Source organism: Hydra vulgaris, chromosome 12 (genome assembly GCF_038396675.1).
Source record: "Hydra vulgaris chromosome 12, alternate assembly HydraT2T_AEP".
Taxonomy (NCBI): Eukaryota; Metazoa; Cnidaria; class Hydrozoa; order Anthoathecata; family Hydridae; genus Hydra; species Hydra vulgaris.
This window is the reverse complement of record NC_088931.1, coordinates 11,862,736-11,878,319: the sequence shown is the minus strand read 5'-3', so window position 1 is coordinate 11,878,319 and position 15,584 is coordinate 11,862,736. Positions and strand designations below refer to the sequence as shown.

The 15,584-nt window shown below is 28.8% G+C and overlaps 1 protein-coding gene across 1 annotated transcript in view; it reads right to left on the bottom strand.

Annotated features, from left to right (window-relative positions):
* LOC105845491 (motile sperm domain-containing protein 2) overlaps positions 1-14,417 on the bottom strand; it is a 59,168-nt gene extending 44,751 nt beyond the window's left edge. The window contains exons 1-2 of the mRNA XM_065812182.1: positions 14,231-14,417; positions 7,472-7,523 (exon numbers count right to left, since the gene is read on the bottom strand). Coding sequence (XP_065668254.1) covers positions 7,472-7,523; positions 14,231-14,242 — 64 coding nt within the window. The 5' untranslated portion in view covers positions 14,243-14,417. The remainder of the gene's footprint in view (positions 1-7,471; positions 7,524-14,230) is intronic.
* Between the last annotated feature and the right edge of the window lie 1,167 nt (positions 14,418-15,584).

The following is a 15,584-nucleotide window of genomic DNA, read 5'->3' as shown; positions in this document are numbered from 1 at the left end:
TTGCATCATTAGAAGTTATATTGCGTCACTAGCGTCTTTTCAAGTACCGCATTGTAATTAAAGTTATTTTATTAACGCGTTAAAAATCATACAGTTTGTTTTTTTCTCACTATAACAAAAGTTACAAATAAAATCTAAGTTCTTATTTAAAAAAATCATTTTTATTATGTTTTTCAAATATGAACTAAATTTTATTTTGAAAAAAAAATATTTTTTTCATGAAACGTAATATAATGTTTGTTTATTTTCTTATGATTTATACAGTTGGTTTTTGGTTATCTTATTAACTGTTAATAAATTTTTTCTTATTTAATTTGTGAACTCTTTTTAATAATGTTTTTAAACAATTAAGAGTGTTTTTTTTGTTATTTATCAGTTACCGATAACATATTCGTGATCATAATTTATTTTCATAAATCAAACGAACGTCTTTAAAACTTTATGTTATTGAATTAACAATAAACAAAATATCTTATTAATAAAATATTTACATCAAAATAAATCGTGCATTTTTTAAACTATTATGACTAAAAATAATTTTTATATTTAAAAGGAATTTATATATTTAATTCCTTAAGATAAAACTTAAAACACTTTATTTTTTTTAACTAATTTTTAACAACAACAAAAAAAATTATGAAACAAACTGTTTCTTTAACAAAAAATCTATTAGTTTACAATTGTGGTTAAATGCTTTTACTTACGACTTTATTTCTTCTGAATAAACGTTACGTCACATTAACGACAATCAAAAGATAATTTAAATAATGTAAAAGATATAAGTTTTTGCGTAGCGCGAAACTGCTGAACGCATAGGCAAATCGCCTTTTCGCAAGCAAAATGCGAGCTGCGTAACGCTTCTTAACAAGGCCTGATATATGTAGTATATATTCAAGTAATGAAGTTTTTAATCGCGCTGCTACTTTTTACAACAGTGCCCTCAAGTCTAGTGGATTTAAAGAAAACATTACTGCCTTTGCCAATGATTCTATAAAAGTTGCAAAATCACGTGCACAAAATATTATTTGGTTTAACCCTCCGTTTTTAATTAATGTCAAGACAAACGTAGCCAGACTTTTCCTAAATTTAATCGATAAAAACTTCCCAAAATCTCATCAATTCCATAAGCTGTTTAACCGAAACAACCTGAAGGTTAGCTATAGCTGTCTTCCAAATATTCGCAACATTATCACTTCACATAACAATAAAATTTTATCAAATTCTTTAAACCTTAATGCTCCAATGTGCAATTGCCGACAGATTAATTTATGTCCACTTAATGGAAAATGTTTAACTAAAAATGTCATCTATTTATGTAATGTTAAGACAAATCCGCAAGATGAAGGCAGATATTATATTGGGCTTACAGAAAAAACTTTTAAAGATCGCCTTTACAAGCACAATAAATCCTTTCATTATGAAAGTGGGTCAAACTCTACTGAAATTTCTAAATTTGTGTGGAGTGTTAAAAAGAAAGGTTTAAATCCTGTCCTTTTGTGGAAAATATTAGACCAGGCTGAACCGTTTAAACCTGGTGGTAAGTCATGCAATTTATGCTTGATGGAAAAATATCATATAATTTCATCCCCATTACCTTTACTAAATAAGCGAAACGAACTTGCGTCTAAGTGTCGCCATGAAAACAAATATATGATGAATAACTTTAACGTCATCAAAGAAGACACTCCACTGTATTTTTAATATATATTTTTTTTGAGATTTGTAACATCTGATGATCGCTATTTGCGTGAAACTCGCAGTAATGTTTTAAATAAATCGAGTGTTATAATTATTTAGTTTTTTTTACTATATATATATATATATATATATATATATATATATATATATATATATATATATATATATATATATATATATACATATATATATATATATATATATATATATATATATATACTATATATATATATATATATATATATATATATATATATATATATATATATATATATATATATATATATACACACATATATATATATATATATATATATATATATATATATATATATATATATATATATATATATATATATATATATATAAGCCTGAGGTTTTTCATCTTGTATGTCCATGCATGAGTATATTATTTTAGACAACTTGGTCACAGTCGTTTTGCAAGTATTTTTTTATTTGGCGTTACGGAAAAAACTAAGTTTTAAAAGGAAAGAAAGTAAAACTAGCAAAATAGGAAATTAAAATAAATTTAAATATAAAAAAAATAATTAATAACTTAAATAATTTTTGTACTGTTTTATTTTTGTTTCGTTAGTGGTTGTTATTTTTAGCAACAAAATTGGATATGGCAAAGCAAAAAAAACAAACAGTTTTATGTCGAAAATAAAAATAATAATTTTCCTATATTTTATTTTTTTTTTAAAGGAGGAAAGCAAAAATATAAATTGTTATCTGTTTGTAAAATATATTTGTATAATTTTAATGTAACAAGTATATATTGTCCTTATATGAAAACGTCTACATAATGCATGCGTATACTTTTATGCATAACTTTTTTTAATATATAATTATATTTATTTGTTGGTAAGTATATGCACATTTAGCTTATTTGGATAAGAAATTTACCAGTAGCAACTTTTCACAGGCGTGTCCACGGCATAGGTTAAACAATTGGCAGTGCTTCAAGCACAAGATTGTCAAAATAACTTGAACCAGTTTTGGTAGATACACTAATCAAATAATCCAATTGGGGCTTTGGTAGAACTTACAATAACATCATCACACTAGTTACCGACTATTTCCAACACCAAGGTCAATCTCATTTGTTTCCTAATGGTACACCAGGAAGAGATTGGTATAACCTTTTCGTAAACCAGTGGAGTCATAGGTTGAGCATCAGAGCCATAGGCAATATTTCATCATTCAGAGCCGCTTCTTGCACGCAAGAAATAGTAGCAAAGTATTTTCACGCAACAAACTGCAAAGAGCATTCAATGTAGCAGGTATCAACAAAACACTCCATGTCATTTGTGGAATTTTGATGAAATTGGCTTCTCTGGTGATCAAGGTAAGCAAATCATAGTTTGCCGGCATGGTGCAAAGCGACCATTAAAATTGGTTGGCAACAAAGAAAAAATCCATTATACAGTTGAAAATAGCATTAATGTTGCTGGTAATCATCTTGCTCCATACATTATTTTTAAATCAAAAAAACGTCTGTACAGAGATTGGTGTTTAAGTGGTCCAGATGATGCCATATACACTATATCTTCATCCGGATGGATGGAAGATAAGCAATAAAAAAAAATTAAAAGGCCTGATATATATATGTATAAAAAATTCAAATTCACTTTTTCAAGGCCAAGGGGGCCAAGACAGTTTAGGAAGCTACTTTATTGTAGTTACAGCCCTCTCAACTCTTTAACTCTGAAACACAAACCTTGACAAACAAGGCTGCTGCATGGAGAAACAAGTTGTAAATATAGTATAAATATTTTGTTTTTTGACTATTTGATATTCAAATTTTTTTTTTGAAATATTTAAATAATTTTTTAAAAGGAAAGATTAAATTTTAAAATGAAAAACAAAAAAAGAGAAGAGAGCTTTGCAGCAAAATATAATGTAAATATTAGAATTAAAAAGAATATTTTATTCTTAAAAGAATACATTAGTATATATTATAATATATTAGATTTATTATATTATAAAGATTTCTTATGTTTAGTTATATATTTTTATTATAAAGATTTATTATATATTATTGTATGTTTTTTTTTTAATTTTCAATTTAGGTGCCCCAAGAAGTCCTAACGGTCTTGTCACAGAGCAACGCGGAAGTGCATTTAACCAGAAAGTTCACGCCTCCTTCCTTACCGTGACGCGAAAAGTTTGTCCAGAGCTCGTTTCGAACCTGGATCTCCTGCTTATAAAGCAAGCGCTCTAACCACTGCGCCACGGCCGCACAATTTATTATATATATATTATTATATATTAGATTTATTGAATAATATATAATGTTAGATATTATATATTACTACATATTAGAATATATTATAAGAATATATTACTATTAAAAAGAATTAAAAACACAAAAAAATACAAAAAATTTTTTTAACATTTTTACAAAGGCTAATGCAGAGAAACAAAAATACATTTTAGGTATGGTTTTTATTTTGTGTGGTATTATTTTAGTTGGTTTTTAAAACACAGTCAGTTATTCAAGTTGCTTATAAATGTTCGTAAATTTAATAGTTTACTATATAAATTTTACATAATCATAATCAATACTTAAAATTGTTCCATAAATTTAATTTATTTATTAAAAATAGTAAAAACATTTTCTGATAAAAATACAATTTAATGATGCATAATATAAGCTAATTAAAATTTGTAAATTTTCTTACATACTTATATCTACAATAGTTTTTGTTTTAACCATGTCAAAAAAAATTCCAGGTATGGAATTTTTTTGACATGGCTAAAACAAAAAAAACTTACTACAGTCGTCCCCCGGTTAACGAACTTAATTCGGAGTACGAACTAGTTCGTTATCCGAAAAGTTCGTTAACCGAAACGCGTTTTCCCATTGGCCGCCATTAAAAAAATTTTAATTGGTGGATTTTGCCGAAATAATGGGGGAAAAAATTCAAAAAATTGTCCAACTTGATAAATAAAATAGGCAAAGGTGAAATGATTGAAACCTGAGATTTATGCACTTTTAAAAATTGAAACAAATTGAAATTGTGCATGAAAATTGCTTGTCAAAGTTTTAGAAAAAGCTAAAAATTGAACATGAACATTGCTTATCAAAAAATGAAAATTCAACAAGAAAATTGCTTGTCAAATTTTTACCAAATTTTTATGGTGCCAATGGTTGATTTATTCACACCAAACTCCTTAGCCAGGTCACTTTGCTTTTCACCTTTTTGCACTCTTTGAATGATTGTCTTTTTCTCTTCAAGAGTGAAAACTTTTCTGCTTTTTTTCGCAGGGTTCGACATTTTGAAAAATCGCAAAATCGAAAAAATCGCAAGTGGGAAAAAAACCTAGAAAAAAGCACAAAAATGCATGAAAAATATTAGTGAAACAAGAAAAGAAAAAATGAAACAACAAAAGCACAACCATTCACCTCCCAGGCTTCCATGACACTCACAAAAGTGAGGGGGAAATGGTGGACGGCGCGCCCGACCTTCACGCGCGTGTGCACGCCATTTGGCGGTCTCGGTTTGTTAACCGAGTTCCGGTTCGTTAACCGGGGGAGGATTTTGGGCAAACTTTCGGTTCGTTAACCGAAAGTTCGCTAACAGGGGGGTTCGTTAACCGGGGGACGACTGTACATGTGGCTTCACCAATATTTTTTTTTTAAGTTCTTTCTAAAAAACATGAGTTTTTTAGAAAAAAATAAAAAAAAAATATTGGTGAAGCCACATGTGGTAAGTGCAACACGAACAAAGGATGGAAAAGTTTAACCAATGCTATGATTAACCATTTGAAGCTACAACATAACATATTGATATCTAAATCAGGATCAAGTGAAAATTATGGAGTAAAGAACATTCCTAAGAAAAAACAAAAACAAAATAAAGCAATAACTGTTTGTCAATTTGTTAAAAAAGAATCTTTACATAAATATTATCGAAAGTTGCGGCTGTTGATGGAATGGTGATCACAGCAATGAGTTAATTTCAAGCTTTTACTGGTTATGTGCAAAAAAAAGGATATAAAATGCCAAAAAGTCTGACAACTAATTCAGGGGTATCAACAGCTTTTATAAAGAAAAATGTACTGAACTTGAGAAAAATTTTGAAAAATTAAAAAATGCAAAGCGTAAATTTGCAATTACAGTGAACAAATGGACAGATTGCATTATTATATGTTGTATATACATAAGAACTCGTGTGCTTGGAATAGACTCAAATACAATTAAATGCTATGTTCTGGGTTTGACAAAAATAATTAAGCAGTCAAATGCAGAAACAATTAAACGTTTGGTCGGAGCTAAGTTGGCAGGCTTATGAACTTTCTTAAAAAATGATGTTATTGCATTAACTAATGATGCAGCAGCCGTAGTGAAAAAATTAGGCAACCTGTTAGGTGTTTTAAATCAACACTGCCAAAGAGTCAAATCATTATATTTCAACCAATTTAAAGAAAACTTTGTGGGGCACCATCTCTGATATTCCTGATTTTTACATATTTTTATGTGCATTATGTAGATAGATTAAGTTTGAAATTTCAGACTCCCAAGTACAACGGTTCAGAAATTATAGCCTTAGAAAAATGACACAGTGGCCCCCCTCAATTTACAAATGGTCAAAACAGACTACTTTAGTGCTGTATAACTTTTTTCTCACTTTCAACAAGTGTCTCATTTTTTCTAGAACTATTTTCTGGATAGTTCTCTCTTTAAAAAAGTGGTTTTTATTAACTTGTGTTAAATTAGAAAAAAATTATGACCTCCTTAAGATTGGTTGAAATATAATGATTTGACCCCAAAATCATACACTGCATTTAGATGTGATGGATTGTTTTTATATACAAAAAAATTATATTCTTGATGAAATGTTTGACAATATAGAAGATTTGGTTGATGATGAAATGGATATATAACTAAAATAATGGGGAAAAATAAAAGTAGACATAAAAACTTAACGGAATTCCATGAATGAATTCAACAATTTTTAATTCTATCAGAATTTATTACCAAATCCTTAATCAAATTGAATTTGGATTCCATTTTAGAAAATAATACTTTTGCACTACAAAACCTTGATGATGTTCTTGCACCAATTGAAACTGCCATGATTAATTTTGCACCATCTTGCACCAGTTGAAACTGTCATTATTAATTGAGTAAAAATGACGCAAACCTAATAACAGCTGAAGGCAGATCTTGTTAAGAAGCACACAAATTCAACAGATTCTGAAAGAGTATTCCCAACAGCAGGTTCAATCAAAATAAAAAGAAGAACAAAACTTAAATTTTAAAACATTCAAATCATTTTTATTTTTAAAAATGTTTTTAGAAAAAAATTATTTTAAAGAATAATAGTATCATTCAAAATTAATTAAACATTTTTTATTGAATTATTATTATTCTTCATTTTTGTTAATGCGTCATTTTACTTTTGATTAACTATTTAAATATTCAAGTACTCAAATATTTTCACATTTTTTATTCTATATTCAAATAGTTGGATGGTCTAGTTAATACCTTAGTATTATTAAAAGAGCAGGGTGTTAGCTAGCCCAATGACACAGCGTATACTGCAGAATTTCCAATGGGTTTAAAGTTCCCAAAACTCTTTTTTTAAGTAATAGGACAATTTTAATAAAAATTCCCAATATTTTGTAGAACAATAACAAGAAATATTCCCAATATGTCAAAAACACGGTAAATAATACTTGGCTAAGACTCTGAAGAGCAATTTATCTAGCTAAAAAATAATTATTGAAATTTAAAACTATATCAGTTAAAACAATTGTTTCATACCTCTTGAAAGAAACCTCTTCCGCAGTTCTTCAATCAATGGTCTATCTTCATTCTAAAATATAAACTTAATTTATAAGTGGTATAAGTAACACTTCTATAATAGAGATTCAGTATAATAGAACACTTTTGTATTAAAAGAAATAGAACACTTTTGTATTAAAAGAAATAAAATACTTTGGAACCTCTCGCTTATGAAACGCTCGCTTCATAAGCGAGAGGTTCCAAGTTTAATTCCTACCACGTCCCTGGTAGTACCGACCTTAACTTGTTTCTCCGTACATCCGCCTTGTTTGTCATGGTTTGTGTTTCGGAGTTATAGAGTTGGGAGAGGGTTATAACCACAAGTAGCCTCCTCATCTGCAGCAGCCTTCTTGGCCTTGGGGAGGTAAATTACAAAAAAAAAAATGTTTACACTACAAAAATAATAATCTGCATGATAAACTCTCAGCAATCTCCATATCATAAGTATGGCAATTGACCATACCCATGATATAGAAGAAATCACAAGATTTGAATGGCCAAGCAGAGCAGATTTAATGCAATGCCCATAATTTAATTTTGTCACCTAGGTGGCAACCAAGATAAACCTGTATGTTTCAATTTTTTTTAATAAAAAAATGATATTATCATATATTATAAAAATATTATCATAATATTATGATTTTATCTCAATTAATATTACAATTATTATTACAATAATGAGATATATGTTTTAGCTTATGTTTCTTTTATTCTATTAGTATCAAACTTCACATAAAGTTCAAACTAAACACTAACAAGAAAATCTAGTTAAACTAGTATATAAACAAAGACTAGATAAAAGATGACGATACTTTTACCCACTTTTTTAGGCAAAGGCTAGAAGAAGCCAACTCCGACTTAGAATACTCTCTGCGTTGGGGCTCTTGGTTGAGTAAAGGCTAGATATAGTGTCTCGATAAAAATACTCATCTTGTAAAAGGCCTTCTAGGCAAAGACTAAAGGGGTAAACAGATTCTATCTGTTGACCAGCAGTTGTCCCTCTTCATCTATTAGGCTGGTGTAGAGGTATTTATAATACATTATTTCTAGCTTATATTTTTGAATGCTGGATCTTCCTGACTCAATGCATGAGTTTTGCTTGTGTCTCTCTTTTTACGACTAGGCAACTCATTCTATTATCTCCTAATGAGGGTACAGCTCTAAAACTCAGTTTTATGGTTCTGCGGCCGACTAGTAATCAGGTTTCTCGAACTCTGTGGTAGCTCTCAGAAACGGTGATTTCATCAACAGCTTTAAAGTATCAGAGTACTAACAGTGCCATGTTGCGCATGGATAGTGTCCTTGTTCATACCTTTGGTGTGCATTGTTGACGCCACATATGGAGCCCCTTGTTACGGTTTAAGGTTTATTAATACTATCTATGCTTTGAGTCAAATTCTTTAACCAATTTAAAAATAACTAAAGTACCAAAAATTATAAAACACAAAAAACCATCATCACCAAGTTCTCTAAATCTATCATTCACTAAAATACGTGGTCTTCAAAGTAATTTTTCTTCTGTTAAGTCTTATTTCTTGCAAAGTTCACCAGACAAAAAATGAGTGAATTCTTAAGAATTCACTCATTTTTTGGGACACTAGGTTTAAATCCACAGACTATTCTTTTATGTGCTTTCGTTTAGCACCACTTCACTTTGCCTTTCTCTTTGTTCTATATCTCTCTCCTTCATCTCAGACTGCACTCTTTTCCATGTTATTTCAGACCAAATTAACAAAGCCCTCTCTATTTATCCTTCAGCCAATATCATTATTGTTGGTGACTTTAATACCACCACACTAAATGGCTTGGATTTAGTGTCAGTGACTCTGCAGGGGTTAAAGCCTACAACTTTTGCTTTTCTCGATCTCTAACACAAATAGTCAACTTTTCAACTTGCTTTCCAGGCAATTTGAATCATTCACCTTTTTTACTACACTTATGTTTTGTTTCTAATCCTAGTCAGTGTTCAATTTCTCCACATTCACCCTAAAGTACTTATGGTCATGGTTTGACCTCTTTAAAACTATAATCTTACTCTTCTTCATCATCAGAATCCCCCTACCATTGTCCTTCTTATAACTACCTTAAAGCTGACTGGGATTCCTTCTGTGATTTTCTTCATGATGGTTCTTGGGTACAAGTCTTTTGTCTTCCTGCTGACATTTACGCTTCTTATGTAACTTCTTGTATTTAGGCTGGCATGGAATCTTTTATTCCCTCTCAACGATTCCAAGTCAAGCCTCACTCTTCTCCATGGTTTTCTTCTCATTGTGCTGCTGCAATTATTAACCATAGCCATTACTTTCATATCTATCAGCAAAACAATTCTCCAGCCTAATGCCAAAGCACACTACTCTTTGGTCAAGAAATCTTGTATATCATCTCAAAAATTGGGCTCTCGTAGTTCTGGAGAATCTTTAACAGTATCTATATTAAGGGCAAATCTGTTATTCCACCTCTCTTGTATGGTTCAGATTTTGTCACCTCACCTAAAGACAAAGCTGGATTATTTGCTAAGAACTTATCATCAATATCATTTCTTGATTCAACTAGTCACGTTCTACCTGATATAGCCGACAAACGTTCGTATCACTTCAGTTTTTGTATCGAAAGTGATTTCTTGCTTAGTCTCTTTTACAGTTTGTAGTCCGGACAACATACCTGTTATAGTCTTGCAGAAGTGTTCTCCAGATCTGTGGTCTATACTTTTAAAACTATTTAACAAGTGCTTATCAGTCTTGTTTTCCAGCCTGCTGGAAAGCGGCATTTGTTATCCCTATTTTTTTAAATTTTGGTGAGCGATCTGATTCGCCTAACTACTGTCCCATAAGTCTTCTTCCTATCATAACCAAGGTTTTTTAGTCTTTAATTAACAAACACTTAATCTTTCATCTTGAATCTAATAACTTACTTTCTAATCATCATTATGGATTTCGATCTTCTTGTTCTACAGCTGATTTGCTAACAGTAATAACTGATGGCTTTTATCAAACATTAGATAGATGTGGAGAAGTTTAGGCTATCACTCTTTACATTTCTAAAGCCTTTAATAAAGTTCGGCATGTTTGTCTTCTCCATAAGCTCTCTTCTTATGGGGTATCAGGTAACATCTTTAGATTATTGAATCCTTCATTACCAATTGTAGTATAAAAGTTGTCGTCAATGGTCAGTATTCTTCTTTATTTCCTGTAACTTTAGGTGTTCCTCAAGGTTCTATCCTTAGCCTTATACTTTTTTTAATTTACATTAACAATGTTCCAGAAACTCTCACATCTGAGGTGGCATTTTCGCTGATGATACCACCATTTATTCTAGTCTCAGTGACCGGTGAACTTTAACTCAGATAAAACTCAATTTTTTACAGCTAATCTTTATCACAACAATCTAGATCTTCCTATATTTATGAACGGTAATGTACTTGATGATTCATCAACCCTTTATCTTCTAGGATATCTTTTAATATTAACTCTTACTTTCATACTTTCTTGAAAACCATACATAAAATTGATTGCAAAATTAGTATCTGCTAAGGTTGCACCTTTTTATTGAGCTTGTCACTTTCTTAATCAGAATTTTATTCTTTATCTCTGTATGTCTCAAATCTGTTCTTGTATAGAATACTGTTCCCATATCTGAAGCAGATCTTCGAATGATACCTCTTCTCTTTTAGAAAATTGCAAAAAATGCATTGTAAACATAGTTGGACCTGCTTTTGCAGCCAACCTTTAACCATTATCATATTGTTGTAATGTTGCCTGTCACTCGTTAACTTGCTCCATAAACATAATCTTTTCTTTGCTCTTCCAACTGTGATATGTTATGTATTAGTGTTTTTTTAAATCCTCTTTTAGTTAAAGGTAACATTTATTGTCAAAAAAAAATTCTACAACACTTTCTTTTCCAACAAGGCTGCAAGGCTTGTTGGTAGTGAAGATGTTGTAAAAAAAAAGAGGATTTAAAAAAACACTAATACGTAACATATCACAGCATATTCCAGGTTACTTCTTTTAAAATTTTGTTTGAACTAATTAAATTTGAATAGGTCTAATCAATAAATAAAAAAAATTTTTTTTGATGATAATTGATTTATCACATGGATAATGACTCCAAGTAATGCTCACTCGTAAACTATTTTATTTCAGAGAAAACTCAAGTTATTATCAATTTAACCAAATCTAAACTCAAGTTATTATCAATTTAACCAGTAACAAAGAATTATTTTAATTAAGTTATCAACTTAATTAAATGAGTTAAGTGAACAAGTTTGTAATTATTTTAATTAAGTTATCAACTTAATTAAGTGAGTTAAGTGAATGTTTGTCTCTGTTTCAGATCTTCTAAACAAAATTCTGATGCTAAATAAAATTAAACTACACTTCATTGGTTTTAAATTTTATCAAACTGGCTTTAAAAACTCTATGTTTATAAATGTTTAAAAACTTTATGTTTATAATCATTTCTTTATAAATTTCCTTTATAATATTTTTTTTATTAATAACATACAGCATAAAAATGTATACACTAGGAAAAAAATCGTCATATAATCAAGGTAATAAAAAAATCGTCATATAATCATAGGTAATATAATCAACAGTTAACTATATAACATATAGCTTAATGTGAAGAACAGTATATTGTATTTTAAGCAACTATTGCTTAATTTATTTTTAAAAAAAACTTATTTTGGCATTACTTTATGCATTTTTTATAAATAAATATATAAGCTAGCAATTTGAAACTTCATATATTGTTAAACAATATTTAAAATGAAGCACAAGTAACAATGATTGTTTATTTTTAGGTATGAGCGAATATCTGTAATTTGCCATAAAAAAAGTATTTCAAAAATCACCTATCACCTATTTTTTAACTTGGTGAAGACACTATTTATGCCAAACCACATTGTGCTGCTATTTATGAACCAAATTAATTAAAAATTGGTAGTCGTTTAATAAAAAAGTTAGGTTATATATTCATATATTTTATTTTTACTGTCATAAATGAAAAAATTCTTTATTTTACAATGTAAATCCTCAGTTTTTTAATGAACAATAGCTCTGTGTCAGTTATGGCAGGTCCTTCTTGAAATTAAAAGGCCCTTTAGATAATTTATCTGCTGTTCAAAATTTGAAGTAAATCTGTTGTGCGCATATTGTTTTCAAGAGTCATCAAGCACACTAGGTATTTCTGAGAAATTAAGGATTTCTTGCACTTTAATCTGTGTTTTACAATCAAAAGTTAACGCTAAATTATAAAGAGGGTTTAAAAATTTTGAGAGAAAAAAAGTTTAAGATTTGAAAAAGCAACTAGCATCAGTCCAGAACCAGTTATCATCTCTCACATTAATACTACAAAAGCAATTTGTTGTCAAAAATGCAGAGATTCAAGTCCTGCAGAATGATATGTCAATATTACAGGAGAAATTGCAATCTATACAGCAAATAGAACAAAACTCAAGACATTCCAAAATTTACTCATCAAGTATTAGGGCTCAAATATATGGCATGCCTATGCGTCATGTTACTTCTCACAGTGTGCCACTGCTACTACATAAAATTGGAGAACACACAGGACATTGTTTCAATGATATTCTACACCGCACTACTGTGGAGTAGATGATGCATGAACTAGGAGTTATTTCAGGCCTACAGACTGCTGAGATAGCTGAGATAGCACAAAAGATCTAATTCAAGTAAAATGCTTTGGCGTCGAAATACCCATGTTTGCTCATGGGTATTTTGCCACCAATTTTAAATGATTAAACTATGATTATACCTTTAATTTTTCTGTTATCATTCAGAACTGGAGGTCCATGGTAGGAAGCTGACTCTGGCCATATATGCACAGTTAATAAAAAATGAGGAGTGAAATTTCTGTTTAAATGCTATTCTGTAATAAGAGCCTTAGGACTTTTTGAAGCGCCTATATATTAATTAAAAATAAAATATAAACTGTACAAAAAAAAGTTTAAAAGTAGTTTTGTGACACATCAGCATAAACGCCCCGTTCTAATATATATATATATATATATATATACATATATATATATATATATATATATATATATATATATATATATATATATATATATATATATATATATATATATATATATATATATCATTGACGCCCCTAATACACCACACTTTTGTTGCTCTCTTTAAGAATCAAGACTAAAGTTTTCTCTTAGAATATTGTTCTCTATAAAACTTATCTTTACGCTGGTTTAAAAGCATTTATATTTTGTATTTAACTGAAAAAAAGAAGTTTTATATTTCATATCTAAATGCTAATAAAACGAAGGAGGCAAGCAAATCATCTCCCAGCTGTCCTATGTGAAATTTTGGTATGTTTTTACTGTATCTCTAAAAACTTTTATTTGGTACAAATTTGTGTGTACTTAGATAAGAAATAACAATACGACAGTTTAGCCTGTAGAAAGTTCTAAAATAGGTCACAGTTTTCTTAAGTAATCCTTGTACTCAAATTTTGTCACTTAAATATTCATAACTTTTTATAGAATCATCCAATTTTGATAAAACTTTCACCATTGTAATACTAATTATAAGCTCTTTCTAAAGATATATAATATCTTAGTATTTAAATAAATAAAATAAAAAATAAAAAATTTATGATCATAAAAAATCTGCTTTGTACAAAATAAAAAATTCATGATCATAAAAAGTCTGTTTTAAAAATTAATAAAAAAGTCAACATAAAATCAATGAAGTAATTTACCTGGTGTTCCATACTCAGACAATATTGACAATGTCATGACAAATACAATATGTATGCAAACAAATTTAAAACTTTGCTTAACCAAAATTAAACTATTATTTCAAAAAAAACAAAAAAATTATAAAAGCGTTCAAATATTTTGCTTTATTCCCGAGTACCCTTTTAATTCATTTATTCAAAGGTTATTAAATAACACTATCGAATATAAAACTATGGCTACAAAACAAATAACTGATTATAGCCATAGTAATTAAAATTGATAAGGGCGGGTTCCACATGCTTTGGAACTACTTACCCGTTATTATTTTTGCATAATTTTTCCTAGTGTTGTTACGACTTTTAAATAATTCAAATGTCGACTAAACCGACTATATTTTCTAAAATCGACTTTTTTGAAATCGACTAAGTCGATTTAATCGAAATATGGGAATTTTTTTTTTTCGAAGTAAATTGTGATAAGAGAAATAAAGTAATTCTTATTCGCTTTTTATTTTTAGATATCATATTTAAATGTAAATGAAACAAAACAATATAAAAGCAGGACCGCTTTGACAATGGGATAATTTATTCCCTAGTCCCAACGATTTAGGTTATTTTAATTTACAATATACTTTATATTATAAAATATAAAAAATTGTTACAATAATACAAAAATTTTTACAATAATACAAATACAAAAATATAAAATATAAAAAATTATTACAATAATATAAAAGGTTATTTTAATTTACAATAATTACTTAAATACTTGCTAAATATCAAAAAGTCTATGTAATCATATTTGCAATGGGGTTGCATAAATGAAATTTAGATTTTTGAGCTTCACGATTTAATTTTGCTCCAGGGCCCCGAGTCAGCTTGAAATGGCCCTCAATAAAAGAATTTATGAAAATCACAAGCATAGAATAAACAAACAAAAAAAGTTTATGAAAAACATAACCGAAAGTTTAATTAGGTATAAATATTGTTAACATGCAATGAATTAGATAAAGCTTTAGATTAGTAAACAAAAAACTAGGTACCATGTAAAACTAGGTATCGTGTAAAACTAGGTATCGTGTAAAACTAGGTATCGTGTAAAACTATGAAAAGCTGTAATACTACATGTTACTATTATTAATTGAACAAACAATAATTAAAGATTGAAAAAATTAAATCGAATAAATAGATATAACGATTTTCTCTTAATACTTTGTATTAAGAGAAAATCGTATTACATAATAAGATTCTTTACAACATGAAAAATCCGTAGAATTGTAAATTCAAAGTCTAGATAACAAAAAAAAATTAAATAAAGTTAAAATACAAACAAATGTATCTAGTAGAAGATTCTAATGATCTTACCTCCAGAATG